The sequence below is a fragment of the Kogia breviceps genome, chromosome 13 (assembly GCF_026419965.1).
Source record: "Kogia breviceps isolate mKogBre1 chromosome 13, mKogBre1 haplotype 1, whole genome shotgun sequence".
In the NCBI taxonomy this organism is placed as follows: domain Eukaryota; kingdom Metazoa; phylum Chordata; class Mammalia; order Artiodactyla; family Physeteridae; genus Kogia; species Kogia breviceps.
Genome location: NC_081322.1, coordinates 52186344 through 52208863, shown reverse-complemented (window position 1 = coordinate 52208863; position 22520 = coordinate 52186344). Strand labels below are relative to the sequence as shown.

Here is a 22520-nt window from a genome sequence, read left to right as displayed (position 1 = left end):
ATTTTATTTCAGGTTTCTAGTGAAGACAAACTCATTAGGAATGTTAAATTGGCATTTAAATTTTTCGTAACTTTACCCAAAACATTTCTTTATGACCAAAATTAAATCATATTGATTCAGTTACATTACAGATAAAATTTAACGAGGTGAAAATAACTTTCTTAGAAAGATGATTTAAAGCTTAGAAAACAAATATTTATTTTAATTATTTGAGCAGAAGCAAAGGACTGAGTAAAGTGCAGATTCTGTGCGGCTTAACTTCACTTTCCAATTCCAGCAGAGTCTTTGTTAATCTTTTTTTGTCAGAGCAGCTGGAGAAAGGTATTAGTTCATGGTCTATTTGATATCTACCAAACACTATTTTTTGTTTATTTAAGACAATAAATGTATATAGTTTAAACAGGCAGAGAGTATGGGAAAGGTTTTAAGAATGCAAAATAAGTAATCCTCTACTTATCCTTCTCCCACTCCTCAGAGGCTGCCACTTTCAAGTCCTTGAATTGTTTCTTTGGGTAATCACCTCTAGATTTTTAAATAACATGCTTATACTATGTCTTGATTTTTGAAATTTAAATTTGATCTCTTGTCTTTTTTGAATACTTTTAAATTATTTATTTATTTGGCTGCATTGGGTCGTAGTTGCAACACTTTGGATCTTTGTTGCTGCGTGCGGGATCTTTGTAGCAGCATGTGGGCTCTTTAGTTGTGGCATGTGAACTCTTAGTTATGACATGTGGGATCTTGTTCCCTGACCAGGGATCGAACCCGGGCCCCCAGCCTTGGGAATGCGAGTCTTAGCCACTGGACCACCAGGGAAGTTCCTGATCTCTTGTGTTAAAGAATTTTGAGTCTTAGGACTTAGGTTTCCTCTGTTCTCCCTCTCTCCCTGCTATATAGTTTCATCACAATCTTGATTAAATCACTATTGAAAGTTTACATTGTTGTGTCTATATAAATATTATTCATTTATGGGCCAAGTAGTATACTATAACTATTTCCTTTTTCCTACTTTATTTTTTCTGAAGTTAACAATTGCATGGCTTTTTCCCATTTGCTCCATTTTCTGTGTATCTACTAATGTATTTCCAGACTGTCCTAAAAAACAAACAAACAAAAAAACCCACTACCTCTGCTGCTGCGTAACACTTGTATAGTGCTCATTATGTCCCAGGTACTGGTATTAGTTTCACATTTAAATCTCTTAATTTTAAAATCACCCTATCAAATAGGTACTCTAATTAGCTTCATTGTTTTAAAAGGACTCAGCTGAGCCACAGAAGTTAAGCCTTTTAAGATGACACGCCTAGTAATTAATGAAGCTGGGATTTGGACCCAGATGGTCTGGTTCCAGAGAATATAATTCCTGAGCCATACATTGCATTGTTTTACAACAGGCGTCCCCAACCCCTGGTACCGACCTGTCTGTGGCCTGTTAGGAACCGGACCGCACAGCAGGAGATGAGCAGTAAGCGAGCTACTAAGTGTAGCTTAGAAAAACAGCTACTTACTTACAGCTACTCCCCATTGCCCGCATTATCGCCTGAGCTCCGCCTCCTGTCAGGTCAGCAGCGGCGTTAGATTCTTACGGGAGCTCAAACTGTACTGTGAACTGTGCATGTGAGGGATCTAGGTTGCGCACTCCTTATGAGACTCTGATGCCTGATGATCTGAGGTGGAGCTGAAGCAGTGATGCTAGCGCTGGGCAGCAGCTCTAAGTACACATTATCATTAGCAGAGGCTTGACTGCACAGAGACCATAATAAATCAGTTGCTTGCAGACTCATATCAAAACCCTATCAGAGAGTGGCAAGTGAAAACAAGCTCTTGGCTCCCACTGATTCTGCATTATGGTGAGTTGTATAATTATTTCATTATATATTACAATGTAATAATAAAAGAAATAAAGTGCACAGTAAATGTAATGCACTTGAATCATCCTGAAACCATTCCCCCCCCCCCGCCCCCAAGTCCATAGAAAAATTGTCTTCCACGAAACCAGTCCCTGGTGCCAAAAAGGTTGGGGACTGCTGTTTTGCAATATAAATGTCAAGGGCCTTGTAACCATTCTGTCCAATTATATTTTATAGTCTCAAGGTTTTTACATTCTTGAAGGCAGGGACTATGTCCTCTTCATATTTGTGAATAATAAACTAAAGGACATATTTTATCTTGTTTTCTGATATCACGTGTTTGTACTGGAGGATCTTTTAACCTTATATATCAGCCTTCCTGGGATTTCCCTTCACCGTCATCCTGGGAATTGCTTCTTCTCTCTTCTGAGTTGGATTCTCTTTTACCTGGGATTTAATTTCCTATTTCTTGGCTTACTCCCATGTTTTGATGGAGATAACTTTTTTCAGAAAGGATTGTGGGATGGAGATATCCACAATATAATGTCGGGAGCTACAAAACAAATGGGTAAGTTGTAACTGATTTAGTAGATCGACAAAGCTAAAAGTAAATTGTCAGGGAATGCCCAGAAGCAACTTTTTATCACAGTATTATAGAAATACTAGGAATTAGAGACATCACTGAAAATGGAGATGAAAATAGAGGATTAGGTGTGAAAGTCTAAGATTTTCAATAATAGGATTAGTTCAAATTATAAGATTTAGATATGCCCTCACATTCTCTCAATTCCTACCCACTCAACCTAGGTTACTGTTCTTCCCAACTTCAGCAGAACATTGGAGATTTACCTTCTGGAAATCGTGAATCAGAGACAAGTGCAGCTAAGGGAAGGGGTATTGTGTTGAAAAAGATTAAATGTTATTATCAGTTCAAGAGATATGTTGTCATTCAATTTCCTCTCCTCCCCAAATTTGTTTTTCTTAGCATGAATAAGGCATTATTTTTCCATCTGCTTAGTTTTTCCCTATGTATTTATCAGTGATATATCTCAAGATTTTTTCTACAAAAGCATAGTAATGATAATGTCAAATACAACAGTGCTTACTGTGTGTCAGGTATTATTCCAAGCACTTGGAGGATTGGTTTAAGAAGATTGGTGGAAGAGGTATATAGATGATCGTCTGAGAATACACTCAGATTGAGGGAATATTTTTGACTCATGTCAATGCTGTGATCTCTCCTTCTGCAAAGGAGGTAAAATAATCCCTTTTGTTTGGGTCAGCCTCTTTCCCCAGCTACCCTAGTGCTTACTCAGCTGTGTTTATGAGCAAAGTAGCCATGGTGGCAGGGGCTAGACATTGTTTATCAAATAAGGATCATAAAACAGGAATATTAACCAAGAGAATGTGGATTTGCTCCAAAATGTTAGGAGACCATGTGTGTATCTTGTATTGCCCCTTGCTAGAAGCTCCGTATAGTATCTAATCAGCCATTAAGTTTGAACATTGAATCTGCTGGATTAAAGTCTCAAGTGATAGAGGTTCTAGATTTGGAGCCTGTCTCAGATCTTACTCTGCCCTCTAGGTCACATAAAGTTGATAGTTAGGGGTTAGTTGATATAAATCAGAGAAGCATACCCAAATATTGTAGGTGTTGCTTCTAAAACTCACAGAGGCTAAAATCATGAATTATGTCACTTCCTTGGTGGTAAATAGTATAAGATTTAATAATACATCATGTATATTGCATGTGATATCTTGACATTCTAGACCACTAGAACTCAGAAACTTCACTGAGATGCCAATGAAATGTCCCAGTTTTTTGGATCTCTCACTCTCTGGCGCACACACACACACACACACACACATATATATATATATATATATACATTTTTTTTTTTTTATTGAAACATGTAGAATGCCAGCTACTTCCTTTTCACCTAGGTCCAGTTAACATATCTTTGATAGAGTAGTTTTTCATGATAAGTGAAAGCAGACTGCTCCTGGTATTCACATTGGCCAAATTAGCAGTATCTTCCCAGTTAGAGGCTTTGTTAATTTACTCTCGTAAGGAGACTTCATCCTGTTTCTGTCTTTTGTTACATATAATGAACAGATACACTAAGGCAGGAAACATGTGCAGACTGAGCAATGCAGCATAAAATGTCTAATAAAGATAGGGACTTAGCCTTCAGTGCCTGAGGTGAGATGAGAAAGCTGTTATTAGATGTCATCAATAAACCTGACTCAAATAAGGTAGTAGATTTGATTGAATATCACCACAGGTATACAAATGCTTTCATGGAGTTACTACAGGGGTCTGAATCCTTCCTCACTTTAAATAGTCATGTCATGCCTCCAAAAGCTTTGCTGTAGGCAGACAAACTCTTAGGTCTTCACCACCTTCAAACAGCAACACCATATCCCTGAGTGCTAGACTGTTTGGGTTCCTGGGAACCATAAGGCTATAATAGTGTGGGTCATATTTGCACATTGCTTAGGATTGTATGAAATAGAGAATGAACAGAAGGTCTGTGACTACTGTCTGTCTTTTGGTGTACAGAAACTTCTCTTATTTTGATAAAATTAACCTATAACACCTAACAACCTAAGGGGGTTTGTGCCTGGGGTAGGTAGACTCCATCTAATTTTAACTGTGTTCTGAGAGAGAGGTACACCTACATATTCACAAACACTTTGAAATTTCTTCTGTGAAGCTTACCATTGATATCTTTACATTAACTTTATTTTTAATACTTTATCTGTCTATAAAAAACTGAAAATATACCATTAAAGTACTTATCCAGTAATGAAATCGGATTCATCTTGGATAATTGTTGATTTTCTTTGGAATACTTCTTGATATAACTTTATATTTGAAATAAGCAGCAGATTTTTTTCTTAACTTCGGGAAATTTGGGTTGGGGCCAACAAAACGTAAACTTCACAATTTACTTGTAAGCCTAATAATATGTAAGTTTTGAGACATGTTTTTATGGTCACTTTTTAAAAATTAATGGATATAAAATAATCTGCACACAACACTCCAATTCACTTTGTAAACCTAGCCTCATGGTTAGGCTAAAAAGATGGTCTTACTCAAGTGGCTTTTTCTTCCATGTTTACTGTAGCTGCTAGCTTATACAAATATGCTGATATAATTAATGAAACATTAAGATCGGTTTATTAGATGATTACATGATTGAGTAGTAAATGGCACTCATTGTTATCAAGGCTTTTATGCATAATTATTAAAGTATGCATTGTTTTATTGGTGTTTTCGATTTGTTCATTTATTGCACACATGTTTATATTTCTTATAGATATAATGCTATACTTTTTCCCATTATCCACCCAAGCATAACACGTTTTTTATGAAATATTAAAAATATAAATTCTGCATAAAATATAAACATAAATTTAACACAGTGTTGTAAAATAAATGTCTACATAAAATCCCAGTCAAGTAAACAAAGAGAACTTACTAGTACTATGCATTTGTTGATCATGACTGCCTCCCATCTCCCTGATGGATAACTACTATTCTGACTTTTATGGTATTTACTACTTTATTTTATATTTTTACTACTTACTTATGTATTTCAAAAAAATACGTTTAATTTTGTTGCTTTTGGGGCTTTATTTTAGTGGTAGCATAGACTGTATACTCTGTGATATCTGACCTTTTATATGTAGCATTATGTTTCTAAGGTCAATAGTCATTGCTATATGATATTCCATAGCATGAGTATACTGTGTTTTGTTTATATATTATGCTACTAGCAGACGTTTGAGATACTTATAGTTCTCTAGTTTGGGCTATTATAAACAACCCTACTACACGTGGAACATTAGCTACATATCTCTGTGTGCATACATATACCTAATTTTTTGTGTGTTACAGAAAAGGTATCTAAATATTCAAAGGTATGTTTCTGAACTTCCTATTCTATTCAGTTGGTTTTTGTTCATCCTTGTACAAATATTAGATTCTGTTAATTACTATAGCTTTATAATATGTTACAATAATTGATAGGGTGATTGTTCCCACTTTGTTCTTTTCCAAAAATATCATGCCTACTTTTAGTCCTTTTCTTTCCATACAAATTTTAGAATCATCTTGTCACACAAACCAGCCCACTGGGATTTTAATTATCCTTGGATTGAATCTACAGATAAATAGTTAGTGAACTGACATCTTTTAATACTGAGTTTTCCAATCTGTAAATATTGTATATATCTCTATTTAAGTATTCTCTAATTACTCTCATTAGGACATTGGGGTTTTTATCATAGGTCTTATATATCTTTTGTTAGTTTAATATTGGTAGCCTTATGTTCCCCAGTATATACTACAGTATGTGGCAACATCACCCAGTGGTTCCAGAGCATGGGCTCTGGAACCACATTGTCAAAGTGATTTTAGACAAGATTTGTAACCTCTCTATGCCTCCATTTCTTCATATGTGAAATGGAGATAGTAACTCTACCTTCCTTGGAGTTATTGTGAGGCTAAATATGTCACATAAATTTAGAACACGGTAAGCACCATGTCTGAGATAAACGTCTGAGACTATATAGATATACCAATTATTAATTCATTTAACTATTCTCCTTTAAATGCTTTTAGGTTGTTAGTGGAGACATTTTGTTGAACTCTTACCACAAACTTTGTGGCTTAAAACATCACACACCTACCTCAGTTTCTGTCTACATACACCTTAGCTTGCTTGGTTCCTTGTTCACAGTCTCACAAGGCTGCAATCAAGGTGTCAGATGGGGCTGTGATCTCTTGTGAAGCTCAATCAGGAAAGTATCTGTTTCCAAACTCACAGATTGTTGGCAGAATGTAGTTCCTCATGGTTTTAGGACTGAGGGTCATGTTTTCTCGCTGCTTAGAGGCTAGAGCCCTTGCAGCTTTGTTAATTGAAGTCTGCCCTCAATTCTTAGAGGCTACCTGTAGTTCCTTGCCACATGGATTTCTCCAGTATGGCTGCTTGCTTCTTCAAAGCCAGCAGAGTTGAGAGACTCCAGTGAGAATGGCATACTGTTCTACAAACATGCCAGTCGTGCTCTCAACCTTCAGTCCCTTGCTCAAGCAGTTTGCTCTGCCTTGGAACATTTTTCTCTCAGATAGCTCCATGGCTTGTTTCTTCATTTCTTTTAGGTCTTTACTCAAATGTCACCTTCTTGATGAGGTCTTTCCTAACTACCTTATTTGAAATTGTATACAGTGATCTATCCCCACTGCTCTCGTTACAACTCCTTATTCACTTCCCTGCTTTAGTTGTATCCATGCTGTGTTTTTTTGTTGTTGTTGTTGTTCACTGTCCCCCTCCTCTAGTATTTAGCATTCCATAAAGATTGAGACTTTTGTGCATGTGTGTTCAGTGAGGTATCCTTGGCATTTAAAACAGTAATAGGCACTTAGTAGGTATTCAACCAATATTTCTTAAAATCAAGTAAATTGAACTTTATGTCATGGGGAAGGGTAGTTTCCAAATAAACAGTTTTATCATCTTCTAATAATGAACATCATTATTTCCTTTCAGATAGCATTCCTCTTTTTCTTTTCTTTTTTGCATTGGCTTAAACTTCTAAAACAATGCTAAATAATGGACAGTTTTTCTGTTCTCATGACCTTAATGGGAATGCTATTTTTTGGAGGACAGGGAGTAGAGAGTGGATGTTGAATCTTAAATTAAGTAGCTTTCAAGCATCAGGTCAGATGATTATATATTTTCTATTACATATAGATATCATGAATTATATCAGGAGATGTTTTAATATTAAACTATCCTTTTCTTCCTGGAATGAACTGTGCTTGATCACAGTATGCTATTCTTTTAATTTACTGCTGGATCAAATTTGCTAACCTTACATTATTCCTACTACTTGTAGGATTTTAAAAGTCTTACATCATTTGTTAAAGTTTCTGTTTACTCATTCTCTAATGAAAATTCAGTTCAGGCATGTATCTGCTTTCAGAGCTACTCTGATTCACCTTGGATCATCTCATTGTCCATCTAGAGTTTATAGACTCCTCTTTCAAATCATAAACTAGAGGATGTTGAGGTTATTTTCATTACCTGTTCACTGATTTAGTAATCTAAAGAAAGTAGAAAGGTTATCAGGTCCTCCCTAAACCTTTATAACTTAAAGCCTTATTACTTAGTTGGTGACGACTTGATCCTTCTTATTTTTGTAACAGAACATCTGAAGTCATCCTTGGTATCGTTCTTCTTTTTGCTCCACATATTCCGTCCACCAGGAAATTCTATCTGCCTTTGACATATTTTAAATTCCTCTATACATTTGCATCTGTTTGAATTTTCTTTTGTTTATTCATGCTATTACTACACTTTTAAAATTATCACAACTTTGTAATGTGTGTTACTCTCTGGTGTTAGACCTCCTCCCAGTATTGCTTCATTGTCCTGCTGGTATTGAATGTTGCTGTGGGTATATCTGAGAACAGCTTGATTCCCTTCCCCCCAACTCCAACTCTGTTAGTGACTTATCTTTTTCCCTGGATACCGCAGTGGTTCTTTCTCTAAGTCTAATAGCTCTGTCTCAGCGTTGACGCTTTTGGTTCAGTTTACCCTGGACATGCTGTCATGGTTGCTTTTCTTGTGGAATTTGACTAGTATCTCTAAAGGTGTATCCTGTTAGGTTATTTCTGTTTTCTCTTCAAGAAATCAATAATTTAAACTCTTTATTTTCATTATGTTTTTCACACTCTCATTCTGTTCCCTGTATCATTTATTGTGCTTTTAGCAGCATCTGTTCTTTTTTGCTATTTCTAATTGTGCATTAATTTCTGTGACACTTTTGTTCTTCTGCTTTCCTTAGCTCTGCCAGTTCATGTTTTATCTTTTCTGGTTGTTTTGCTGTTTCTTTCCGGTGCTTATACAGCTCTACTTTGTGCAAAGAGCTTATTGGAGACTACTGCTTTATTAAGCTTTTCAGTTGAGAGATAATTGCAGTATAACATTCTGTAAGTTATACAACCTGTTGATTTGATACATTTATATAACTTAAAGAATTCACAGACAATTATTTGGTCATAGTTTTGGAGTGTATAATGGCTGCCCTGTGTGTTTGTATTTGCCATCTGCTCATCCTGTTATTTCCTCCTTTTTCTTGGAGCACCTTTGTATGCATCCTGTGGTATTGTTTTTGGAGCGGTGTGAGTTTTTTCATCATCAGCTGTTTATAGGAGGCTTGAAGAGAAGTTATGGTCATGTTCCCAGTTAGTTGAACTTTTTCTGTGGGCCTGAGTTTTCAGTCTGTGCATGTTTTTGTGTTGTCCCTGCCAATCTCACTATGCGTGTAGTCAGTTTTAATTATTAATAATTGTCTCTATAACCTGTAACCAATAACTAATAATTGATTTGTCTGTGACTCCATGTTCTACCTTGTTTCTTCTATTACTACGAACCATAATAGGACCAGGGATCTTCCTTCCTCTGTCTCGTGTATCCTGTTTCCACTGTTGTAAACAGAGACTTTCATCTGAGTATACTCCTCATTTCTGAAATTTTGTTCTTATGAATTTTTTTGAGAAATTAATTCTGTTGTTCATGGGCAGCCGTGACATCCTTTCTTAGTTTCTTTCCTTCCCATAGTGGTCTTTGCCCAATTTTGATTGCCCTTAACTGTCCTTCAGCTCATTTTGTGGCTAAATATTTTTATGATCTTTTCCTTCCTTCTCAATCCTTGGGGTTATTTCTAGGCTGAGAAAAGGGAAATACCAACTTACACTACCATCTTTAAACCAGAAGTCTAAGTATTTTTTTCATTTTATCTAGCACAAATGATTTTACTTTTATAAACTAAGTATGGAACATTTCTCTAAATTGATAATAGATTTTCCCTTAGTTTTGGATACATTTGGTTATTTTAGCCAAGTTCTGGGGAGTGATGTTGAATTGCCATTTTTGACTATTAAATGCATCTACCAAACATTTTTCTATTTATGGATGCTATTGATTAGATAAAACATGTGATTGCACCAGAATTCAAACACTGTAAAAGATATACTGTGAGAAGTATATATTCCCTTCAATCTGTCAGGTTCCAACCACCCTACCTCCCCCCAACCCCAAGCTAACAACTCTTACCAGTTTCTTTTTTGTCTTTGGAGAGGGATTCTACGTAAAAACAAATATGTACTTAAATATGTATTCAAATGTTTCTCCATTTTGGTTCAAATGCTACCACTATACACATCTTGTGCCTTATTTTTTACTTAACATACCTTGGAGATAGTTCCTGTGTGACTCAAAATGCATTTTCACAGTTTTTGGTTGAATCATGATCAAAACAAAATCTTCACATCCATTTTATTTTTCTAATTTATAACTTCCTTTATCCCCTCTTTTTTTATGAACCGTTTTTTTTTCCAGAAGAAATATATAATGTGTAGAATTCTCCAAATTCTGGTTTTCATGTTGACTATTTCCCTCTTGTGGCGTCTTTTTACATATTTCTCTGAGCCTTGTATCAGTATAAACTGATAATGAGATATCTAGGATTGGTTAGTTTCAGGTTCCGTTTTTTTGGCAAGAATATTTTGTAGATGGTGCACTCACTGTACATGCTCTTGCATCATAATAGGAGCTACATGATTTCTACTTTTAGTAATGTTAAGATAGATCATTGTGTTCCAGTGTTCTCAGCTTTATCTGACAATTATAAAGTTAGCCATTGACATTTCACCTAATAAATATTTCCTGGATTGGTAGCAAAATGATTCTGTCGTTCCTTCTGTATTTAATTGAGTAAAAAGTGGTAGCAATTTGTAGTTTTTATAGATTTGCTAATGTTCCCTAATTAATTTTTAAATTAAGTATCAGTTGAGAAGAAAATTTATTATTCCTAAATTTAGATAAATTTTTTAACTAGATTAGAAATACCATGGTTTTTAAATGATATTTCAATTAGAAAAACTTTTGAAGTCAATTATTCAAAATGATTAAAAATATATCTGAAATAACTACCTTATTTTTCTTACAAAATTTTTATTTCCATGTCTCTTGGTTTGAGACACCAAGAAAGTTTCTAAACTTTTAGGATATATTTTATAAACTCTTATTGTTCCTTTTTATTTAGGTTATTGAGTGTGGTATGCTGTGATCTAGACACTCTTCTCCTATTGGAGGCTCAATATCAAGTATCTGAAATGTTACTAAATGCTCAAGAAGAAAATACCTTAGAGACCTCTGACAGTCACAGGTAAAAAATAAATAAATAAATAAATAAGAGACAATAACAACTTTCTTTACAGATGTTCTGTTGAGACAGTAATTTTCTGTACAGCTTATTTAATGTTTTTCCATTATCTGAATTCAGTAGATTTAAATAAGAGTGAAAAGCAATAAAGCATAAATGTCACAGTTAAAAAGATTGTAGACAGTGTTCTTGGAGACAGCTTACAGAGTACTACTTTCTAAGTTTCTGTTTAGTTTTTTGTTTTTTAGTTAAGTCCTAACTTTATTAAGTTGTATCAGCTTTAAATTCAGACTCATGTGAAAGATGACCCATTAAACAAAACGTTTGATTTTTCTGTCCCTTATAGAGGCAATTTTTACTTCATTCTCTTAATTATGTTAGTTCATAGTTATAAATTCTGATTATTGCAAAATGAGGTTATGGTAATACCTTGAAAACTTTTTTCTATTAATATGTCATACTTACCATTACCTTGATTTGGTTGACATATCTTGAATGCACATTCAATAGTTGGCATTGTTTTTGTGTCTGTAATTTTAAAAAAGTGTGCCTCCACCCTAGCTAGACCTTGGAAAAATAGTACAGAATACCAGGCTACATTACTGAATACTCTAGGTTTGATATAGAAGGATAGTATTAACAGCTTCAGGAAGTGTGGAGGATACAAAGTTTAGAATTTGAATTAAGACACTGGGTCTGGAACTTAAGGGAACTTTGACTAAAAATGTGATAGAGTTGTTGTGGAAATAATGCACATCTTAATCCCATTTCTTTTTAACATGTGACATTTATCAAGGAAATATTCTTAATCTCATTCATCTCATTATATCAATTATATCTCCAATTCTTTGCTCTGTAGCTAAGAAAGCTGTAAGATAAAAAGTGAATTTTTCAGACTCTTCTATAGAAATTGTATTGCTTTTTTTCCTCTACATTCCACTGACATGATCTTAAAATAAAATCATATTCAATTAAGGCAGTAACAATTGATATATTTATTTTTCAGAGATTTTATAATTGATAGCTTATCAGTGGAGAGGAATCATGTTCTTGTTAGAATAAATCTTATTGGTGGGCCAATGGAACGAATTTTGCCTCCAAGGATACTAGAGAAGGTAAGTGGGGTAAAGAGGAGGGGGGAATGTTTTTCTGACATTTTGAAGCAAGGTAGCCAACTCAAGTGACAATAAACAACTTCCAAATATCCACATCACAGAATTGAACTTTTGTTACTAGAAAAACTTTAGGATGCAAGTAAACACTTTCTAATGAAAATAGCATTCTTCAAGGCAAGGTGTCATGAGTGGTAGTTTGTGTTGCGGAGTAGGATATTCTTTTATTAAAAACTTGTCATTTTCCTTGTGTGTCGTTGAACACATATTAAAATTTTTTCACTTTTAATTTCTCCTTCATGATACCTGATTTTTATTAGATGACTAATTCTTATTGTGTTTCATTGGCTATATTGAGTACCTCTCCTTTCATCAGTATCCATAGAGTTTGGTTTTCTCTTGAAGGGATTTTTTTTTTTGTTATTTTTACTGTTGTTTGTTGTTATATTAAGTACTTCACTCCAAGAATGGTGAGCTAGAAATGATTGACAGCACAAGAGAAATAGTTTTGTGAGCAATCTAGTTGCTACAACAAGTTATCATATTTGTCTTTAGTACTTATTTAATGTTTCTATATTTCATTTTAGTTAGTATCCATTAGAGTGTTGAATTATAATGTCAGATAGCTTTTGGTTAGTTATGCTACAACTCTGGAATTTATGAAACAAAAGCCAATTTAAGTGATATTTCAGAAAGTCTTAAAATTTAATATTAAACTGCTTCCTAAAGTCATCTGTCTTGCTTCTTTTTTAGGGTGATGATCCATATCCTTGGCCAATGTTTTCATCTTACCCTTTACCAAACTGCTATTTGTCAGACAGTGTTGCGAGAAATGCTGATCTAAAACAAGGTAAAACGTTTACCATCAAGTGCCATGTTTTGCTGCTTTTTGTTATGATTTGAAAAAAGATAAAGTATTATGAAGGGAGATTAATACTATTTTTCATTCAGCTCGTATACCTGAATACATATATGTCTGTTTCTTTGTAAGTTTTCATTATTTCACATGTTCCTTACTAAATGAATATTTGTATGATGCCGAATAGTTATCAGAACCTTTTTTTGTTTTAAAAAAGGGAATTAGTGATTTTTGATGAATTAATTCTCGATACATAGAACTTTATTCAACAGATTAATATTTTTTAATATCTGTGTGCCATACGTAAGTCCTGTGTGCTCAGGACTTAAAATATAAATTATATAAATATAATAAAAATTCTGATATTTATGACCTTTTAGGGAATACATTCAAATAATTAGACAATTGTATGGTAGTGCCGTGTAATAGGAACTAAATATATAGAAAAATGTGTAGCCTGCTAGGGTAGCACATAAGCAGATGCTCTTCCAAAGAACACTGAGTTTAAAGTGAGACGTGAAGTAGGTGTTTTCTGGGTATTAGAAGAGCATTTTTGACAGAGGAAACAGCAGTGAGACTAAAAGGAGCAAATTGTATTAAGAACCATGAGTAGTTCAAGGATGTATGAGATTTGGAATGTGAGGACAAGAGTGACCAGAGATAAGACTTAGGCAGGTAAGCCAAGTTCAGCCGTAAGACCAGGGTACCTCAAGTTCAGGTATTTAGACTTTTATCATAAGAGCAATAAAAATTCAAGCAGTTTTTAGACTTGAGGATTCTAAGATGAAATATGAAGATTTTAAACCATTAATTTGAGAAGTTAAATCTTAATATCAACATGATCTCCTTGTCGTACTATCAAACTTGCATTGGAAAGAAATAAGGTATATAATTCATTTCATGTAGGTTAGATTCCACAGAGTGATTGTTGAAAAATAAGAAATTTTTCTTCTTTGTGAGGCTTCATAAGCCATTTACTTTTCCTAGTGTTTACTTACCTTAATCAAAAGAGGCCATCAATTGATACATGTTTTTATTTCTATCCAGTGTTTAAGATATACACTATGTATCTCACAATTGGCGTAGAGACAAATTTCTATTTTTTTTCTATCTACCTAGGTTAGGGAAAGAGAACGTGAGGGATTTTTAAAAGTTTTTAATATTTGTCTTTTTAATACACTTTTAAAATTTTGCCATGTGTTTTTCTCGTGTGACCTAATTCAGAGATGTGGGAGCAATATTAAGTATTTTTCAAGAAGAAACTCTTGAAAGAATATCATTTTGGACTCTTACCACTGACTTGCATCTTTCAGTGAACCCAATCTTTTATGTCTTCCTCTCCTACTTTCAGTCTTTTTAATCAGTGTTTATATTTTGTCATTCTGTCTTTAGGTTTCATTATGTATTCGCCTACTCATTCCTTTATTGAGCATGTTTCTTGAGTGCTGATTATCAGGTACTTCACTAAGCACCAGATATAAGATGATGTATACCATATGATCCATTCTTCGTGCCTCAACCCTTCATCCCTTTTCCTTGTTACCATATAACATCATTACCTTTGCTAAATTTCTCTTGGAAACAAATATATCTTTTCTTTTGAACAGCACATTCATTCATTGTCAGTCTTACTTTTTGACTGCCATATTAGATAGTTTGTTTCTTCAAAGTATAATAGTTTGATTAAAAAATATGCTTTGTTTCTTCAAAGTATAATAGTTTGATTAAAAAATATGCTTTATTTTGAAATGACCAAGGCAGACAAATCAGAAAGTAAGATTAAATGGATAGTTCCCTGAGAAGGAAAAAAAAAAAAAAAATCAATTCCTAGGAATCAGTGCTCAGAGGAGTATAATTTTTTTCCCTGCTCGACTCTTATAAGTTATTTAGAAAAGGGAGTAATAATAGCTTCTCTGTCTAGCCCAGAAGATAACTGCAGAATGGTTATTAATCTCCAGTAAGCCTGTAATGCTGCCAGGCAGTCATACAGTGTGTCCACAGGTCCATTTACTCTCCTAGTCCCCTAGATGACTGTTGTCAAGTCTTCTCTTTCATTAAACCTTCCTAACTTCTTCCCAGTCTTTCCTATCAGATGATAACTTTGTTTCCTTTTTTTTTTAACTGAGGAAATAGAAACAGTCAGCTTCCATGTGCTCCTGATACATGTCAGCTCACTGGGCTGCATCTGTGCTAATTTAGATTTTGTATTACTATGAATAAAACTGCAAATGTTAATTACAAAATCCCGTTTCTCCATTTGTGCCCTGCATTCCATCCTCTTTTTTGCAAAGATATTGCTTCTAACAGTTCTCCCTTTTTCTTTATTGCTTTTTTGTGGGTCGGGGGTGGGTTTGGATCTCCACTGTAGCTTTCCTACAGGCCAGCAAGCATGCTGTTAATTTTTCCATATTTAAAATATCTTCTTTTGAATTTCCTTTCCCCTCTCTACAATCCCATTTCTGTCCTCCTACTGCAAAATTCCTTGAAGGAGTTGTCTAATCTTAATATTGTAGTTATTCTCTTTCCATGCTCTCTTGAATCCACTTGAAAGCTAATCAGGCTTTCACCCTTACCATTCTACCATGATTAAATTGACAGGTCAGATCTCATCCTCATCCTACTACACCTAGCATTAAAACTTAAAATGTTTGATGCCTATCTTTTTTTTTTTTTTTTTTTTTTTTTTTTTTTGCGGTACGCGGGCCTCTCACTGTTGTGGCCTCTCCCGTTGTGGAGCACAGGCTCCGGACGCACAGGCCCAGCGGCCACGGCTCACGGGCCCAGCCGCTCCGCGGCATGTGGGATCCTCCCGGACCGGGGCACGAACCCGTGTCCCCTGCATCGGCAGGCGGACTCTCAACCACTGCGCCTCCAGGGAAGCCCGATGCTTCTCTTTTTTGAAACATTTTCTTATTTGGCTTTCAGAAAGTACATTATCTAATTTTTTCCCCCTGCTGCATTTCTGGCAAATTCTTCATCTCTTTTGTTGGATCTTTCACATCTCTCCAACCTCTAAACTTTGGAGTGCCCCAGGGCTCAGTTCTCTCTCTCTTTTTTTTTTTTTTTGTCTGTACTTACTCTTTTGGGTATTTCATCTAGTCTCATGACTAAAATACCGTCCAGTACACTCTGATTTATATCTTAAACCCGTATTTCTACTTGACTGTGTACTTATACCAGTTTACTTGACACCTTTACTAAGACGGTTAATAAACATATCAAATTTAACACGTCTGAGATAAATTTCTGATACTTTTTCAAAATCTGTTCCTTTGGTATGCTTCCTCATTTCAGAAAGGACAACTTTGTGCTTCCACTTCTTTAGGCAATAAACCTGAAGGTTTTCTTTGACTCCTTCTGTCTTCATAACCCCACATCTAATGTGTCAGCAAATGCTCTTGATCCTTCATATCAGAAATGAAACCACTTTTCACTCATCTACTACCACCCTCGTCTCTCACCTGTATTATTGTAGTAACCTGTTCAGTTTGTTTCCAACACAGCAGCCACAGGAATGGCTACTGAAATGTGGGTTGGATCATTTAACTCCTCTACTTGAAACCCTCTCATGACTCCACTATAGCCTACAAGGCCCAACTCATTTGTGCCTGCCTTTCTGTCACATGTTCTAATTTAGTACAATTTCCATTTTCTTTATTTAACTTCATATTTTCCCACCATATTGGACAGCAACTTCCAGTTGCCTTTCTGTTTGTACCTAAAACACAAGTGTTTGAATAAGACGTTATTCTCAATTTAACAGCAGTACCTAATACTTCCTCCTAATAGTGGTCCTGGCATTATTGTGGTTCTTGTTAAGCAGGAGAGCATGATCTAGGTACCAGTCAGTGGATAGCCAAAGAGGTACCTCAGGAAGCGATTTTACATAGGTACATACTGAGTCAAATATGAATCAAATATGTGTCATTCTGGTATTGCTGATCTATCACTCACCCTGTACTTGTAGAAGAATGGCAGAAAATGGGAGAGGAAATCAGAAGCATGTCTGACTTTGACAGTACCTAAGAGAATACAGTGATGATATCTCTGTAACCTCAGTGAGAATAATGGAGCCAAACGTATTTCTAGCAGATACAAGGCTAAATTGAAAGTAATGTTCCTGGTTAAATACTGTTCAATAAGTTAAACATTAATTATGCATTTAAAAATACTGTTTAATACTTTAAGATACAAATAGCTATTTTAAAAGCAAGCGTTCATATACTTGCTTTTTAGATTTGGAGGTAATAATTCACTGATTCTGATAGGTGTCATTCTAGTCATTTGCACTGCAATATTTTGGGATATCATTTCATTGTTGTGAAAAAAAATCACTGTAGTTGTGTGCACATGGTGACATTCACCTAATTTGTCTCCCAGCTTCTAGATTTATCCTTCTTGCTACACTTAGCATTTCCTCATCTGTTAAATTGCCTCTTGTTAGTTCCTTGGCATCAGTGTTAGCTATTAGATGATTTATCTTCGTCTGTGAATAAGAATCTTGAGACATCATTTGGTTCAGTTATTTTTCTTTGTATTCATTTTTATGGTCACCATATTAAAATGTAAAAGCCCTTTAAAAGCTGATTAATATTATTTATGTACATATGTCACATATGTGAACATACCTAAATCATCATACATTAAAAAAAAATCTGTTCCAAAATATCATCCCTCTGTTATCTGAGAGTTGAGAAAAGTAGGAAGAAATGTGTTAGTACAGTAACTTATTGTTCCTGTGCAGAAGATAAGAAAGAGGGAAGGGGAGTCGGAGAAAGAAGGGTTTGTATGGTGGTTAAAACCAAGTACCTGTTAACATGTCGGTGAACTACTAGAGATTAACTCATAATTCCTTTCCCGTATGAAACAGGAAGACTGTGAGATAGCAATCTGTTTTGTTTTGGTTTTGTTTTCCTAAGCTAAAATTAGATCTCCCACGAGTTATAACATCCCTAGCAACTAGTATATGTTCCATCTTGATGTGTTCAGGATGGGTACTTCTTTCTCTAAGGAGGAAGGGAAATTCAGTACTTCCATACAGGGAGATAAAAATAGCTTGAGGAGTTGGATAGTGTACTCTGGGTATTGGAAGCATCAGAGAGAAATATCTTAATAAAATGAGAAATAAGCTCTTCTTACTTCCCTTTCTAGCATCTTCCATTCGCTTTATTTTTTATTTTATAATGTTTATTCAGGCTGAATTATAAAAATCAGCAGTCTAGATTATGCCTGTATCCTATATACCTTACTGCTGTAGAATTTCTATCTTTATCAAGAAATCGTTTGGAAACATTTACTTCGTTGGGGCTGGTGTCTTCAAAGTGGAGAATAAGTTGCTGGTGGTGGTGGTTTTGGGTTTTTTTGTTTTTTGTTTTTGGTCATTGCCTGTATGTTTCTAGTATTCCTAACAGGGCCAACAGGGTAACAGAAGAACAGCAGTGACTCACAAGGTTACTGACTGCCAGGCCATTGGCATTGATTGCTATTCTTTGATCTTAGAAGTTCCCATGGCTGCTCGTTGAAAGCTTCAAACATATTAGTAACTTCTGATGTAAGTAAACTTGAATGTTCTAAGAACTCCTCAATAGTCACTCTTTACCCATACATCCCTCTGGAGGCCCTTCCTTTGTGCTAAGAAATAGAATGAAAGCTAATAACAAATATGTTACTTTCCCATTCTTTCATCTTGCTTGTCTTTTACTTCATCTCTTGTCTTTTCTCTTACGGTAATTATCCTATATATTTTGCATCAATCATATAGGTCTTTGAAAAATTTTTTAAACAGCTTCATTGAGATATAATTAACATACCATACAATTAAACCATATAAAGTGTGCAGTTGAGTGCTTTTTATTATATTCAGGTATGTGCAACCATCACCACAAATTTCAGAACATTTTCATCACCTCAGAAAGAAACTCAGTATCCTTGCTTTCCCCTCTTTCCTCACCCAGCTCTAAGCAGCCACAAATCTTTCTGTCTCTAGAGATTTCTCTAGTCTGAGCTTTCATATGAATGGAACAATATAGTATGTGGTATTTTGTGAAACAAACTTGGATTGTTTCCACCTTTTGGCTGTTATATTAATGCTGCTACAAACATTCCAGTACAAGTTTCTGAAAGCACCGAATCCTGGCCACTAGGGAACTGCAGGTACAAGTTTCTGCATGAACATGTTTTCATTTCTCTAGAATGTTATACCTAGGAGTGGAATTGCTGAATTATATGTTAACTCTGATAATTTGAGAAACTGCCTCACTGTTTTCTAAAGCAGCTAAACCATTTTACATTCTCACCAACAGTGTATGAGAGTTGATTTTTTCCACATCTTCATTTGTTATCTGATAGTTTTGATTCTAGCCATCCTAGTGGGTGTGAAGTGCTATTTCCTTGTGGTTTGAATTTTTAAAGATTATACTCCATTTATAGTTATTATAAAATATTGGCAATATTCCCCGTGTTGTTCAGTACAACACGGGGAATATTGCCAATATTTGTAGCTTATTTATTTTATACACAGTAGTTTGTATCTCTTAATCCCCTGTCCCTATCTTGTACCTCTCTGATTGCCTCTCCCCATGTCCCTACTGGTAACCACTAGTTTGTTTTCTGTATCTGTGAGTTGTTTCTTTTTTGTTGTATTCACTAGTTTGTTTTATATTTTAGATTCCACATATAAGTGATACTCTTCATGTTCTTATTGGCCATTTGTATATCTTCCTTGGAGAGATGACTATGCAGATCCTGTGCCCATTTTTCATTTGGGTTATTTGTCTTTTTATTATTGTATTTTTTATATATTCTTAGTATAAGTCCCTTATCAAATATATGATTTAGAAACTTCTGTCACGCCTTAAAATACATTGTTTGTGCTTCTGGGCCTCTGCTCTTGATATTCCCTTTTCCTGGAATACTAATTCCTACTCTTCATTTGGGTAATTCCTTCTAAACCTTTTGAAGCTTAGTCTGAATGTTACTTCTTCATAGAAGTAATTTCCACGTTATGTAAAATAGACTTCTTCTCTTGCTTCTCTCTCTGGCTCCCTGTTTATTTCTCTAACAGCACTTATAGTTTACCTATGAAGTTTACTTATGTATTTATTTCTTTCACTGGCTGCTACTCTAGAATGTCACCTCCATGAACATTTTTGTCTAAAGTAGTAGGCAATAATAAATATTTATTGAATGAATGGGGGAATTAATATTGGATTTCTTCTCCCTTTATTTTTCTAATCATCAAACTCAGTCTTCCAAATCTTTGTCAGAGGGCATTGGGAATTCCTTCTAGGCTAATCTGAAGTAAGTTTAGAAATTTTAATTTATACCTGGAATAACCTCTGATCTGACTCAATTTTTAGAGAATGAATGGCTTTGCAGTTAGAAAGCTCCTTGAGCTAGACTTCTACATATATCATTCATGAAGGAGTCACTTTTATTATACTTTTTTTAAAATCATTTACAAAGTACTACTTTACCCATATATACCACGTGAAAGGTATGCATTATTAGCATTCCATCTCACTTTTTCACAATTGAAAAAAAAACAAAAAAATGCACAACCTTTATTCTGTGATTACATCGAATTTAGTCTTTTATAGCTTTCAGTGTCTTAACTCTACTGCTTCCTCTACTGCATTTCTACTTACCTCATAGGAAATTGATTTTCTGACTGGCAAAAACATTCTGTTTCAAGTACTGTATAAAAGAGTAAGTTCCACGGTGATAATCATTCCTTTTAATGGAAAGCACAAAATAATGTTAAAATCGTTACTCTCAGATTGTTCAGATATTGTAATTGGGTATTTTTAGGTGACATTATACATATATGAGAAAACAGGTCATTTTAAATCTTATAAGAGAGATAAATCTCACTATAGTATCTTTTTTTTTCTTTTTGCCTCAACATGAAGTTGTTTTTCTTTCTACAAATTAAATGAGAAAAAGAGGGAGATTGTCATACAAAATTGAAATGAATTCCAGTTAGAACTTGCTTTTCACACTTGGTAATTTTTCAGCTCTGAGTGAACTTTGTATAAAATCTGTGTTGAGTCATTAGATTCTATGTGTTGATCAAATGCTTACAGGGACCGTGTGATGTTCTTAGGCGAGGATCAGGAATCTAAGTCACTGTATTAAATCTGTGTTATTTGCATAGATTTGATACTTTATAAAGGCACAAGTGAAAATTCAAACCATTGGCAATGTTTATTAAAACATTATGTGTTCATATGTTGGGGGGTGGAAAAGGCTTTTTGCTAAGTATTTTTATATATGTCTACTTTGAACGTTTCATAGTTGGAGCGTATTGTTTATCGAAGCGTTAATCATTGCAATGCATTTTGGTCAGTAAGAAAACAAATATGGATAAAGTTTCTAAATTAGAGATGGAGCTGTAGAACAAGCGTACCATATTTTGTGTCTCTGGGGTTATTCAGTGTTGAGCGAATGCACAATAAAGTTGATAGCTTTTGTAGTTACAGCCTTAGGATGCCAACATATTGTAGCTCTCAAGACATGCTGATATTATTTTAAATTGTTTGCATTAAAAGATGTTGAAATTTAGCCTTTTCAACTACAAATACTGTTATTTTGCCATTAGAATAATATCCTTATTCTTAAAAGACAGTTTTCTCTATATTGATTTTGTTTACCAAATTTTTATATTCTTACTGGGTTTAAGTATTTATTCACTGATGCTGCTTCTTGCTGACACTTTGGTAATTTCTGTCTTTTCAGATATTAAGTTCATGCCCATGTCCTTATGAATTATCTTCATGTCTTTTTAACTTACAAATGGGATTACAATCATTATATAATCCTAGTAGTTAGATTCAAAATTAGAATATTATCTACATAGTAAGTAGAAATGAACTTAAGAGGAGAAAAGGGAGAATGAGATGACCTATAATGGCAACTACATTTTAATAAAAGAATGAAAATTGCCAAATTAACAAATGAGTAGACTGGGTTGCTTTTATTTCTAGTCTGATAAATTATGTAAGATTTAGGATTACCGCTCTTCCTCCAATCAACTAAAAATAGAATCTCATGGAAATTAGATACTCTCACATTTAGAAATGTAGGGAGAACTAATATTAAGCATCTGTCTTAATTGCTTCTTGGAGACAACTACAGAGTCTTATTTATTGTATTAAGAGTAAACTGGCATAACTGTATTAATCTACATGGAAGAAGAAAAGATAAGCACACTACAGAGTCTTCTTATTTATTGTATTAAGAGTAAACTGGCATAACTGTATTAATCTACATGGAAGAAGAAAAGATAAGCAGAAAACATATATTGGAAGCAAATATTTCACAAATAAGCTCCAGTCTAATAGCAAGAAGGGTGACTTTCCAAATTAAGTGTAGGAATCTGTTGCTAGTTAGTTTATGAAATCTTCCATTTATTTGTTTCTTTTGTAGCAGTTTATGATATTCTGTATAAAATGGGCATTCAAAATG

The 22520-nt window shown here is 34.5% G+C and overlaps 1 protein-coding gene across 2 annotated transcripts in view; it reads left to right on the top strand.

Annotated features, from left to right (window-relative positions):
- TBC1D32 (TBC1 domain family member 32) overlaps window positions 1-22520 on the top strand; it is a 196006-nt gene that overhangs the window by 97964 nt on the left and 75522 nt on the right. For both annotated transcript variants that reach the window (XM_059083266.2, XM_067011725.1), the window contains exons 24-26: window positions 10965-11087; window positions 12091-12199; window positions 12950-13046. In XM_059083266.2, coding sequence (XP_058939249.1) covers window positions 10965-11087; window positions 12091-12199; window positions 12950-13046 — 329 coding nt within the window. The remainder of the gene's footprint in view (window positions 1-10964; window positions 11088-12090; window positions 12200-12949; window positions 13047-22520) is intronic.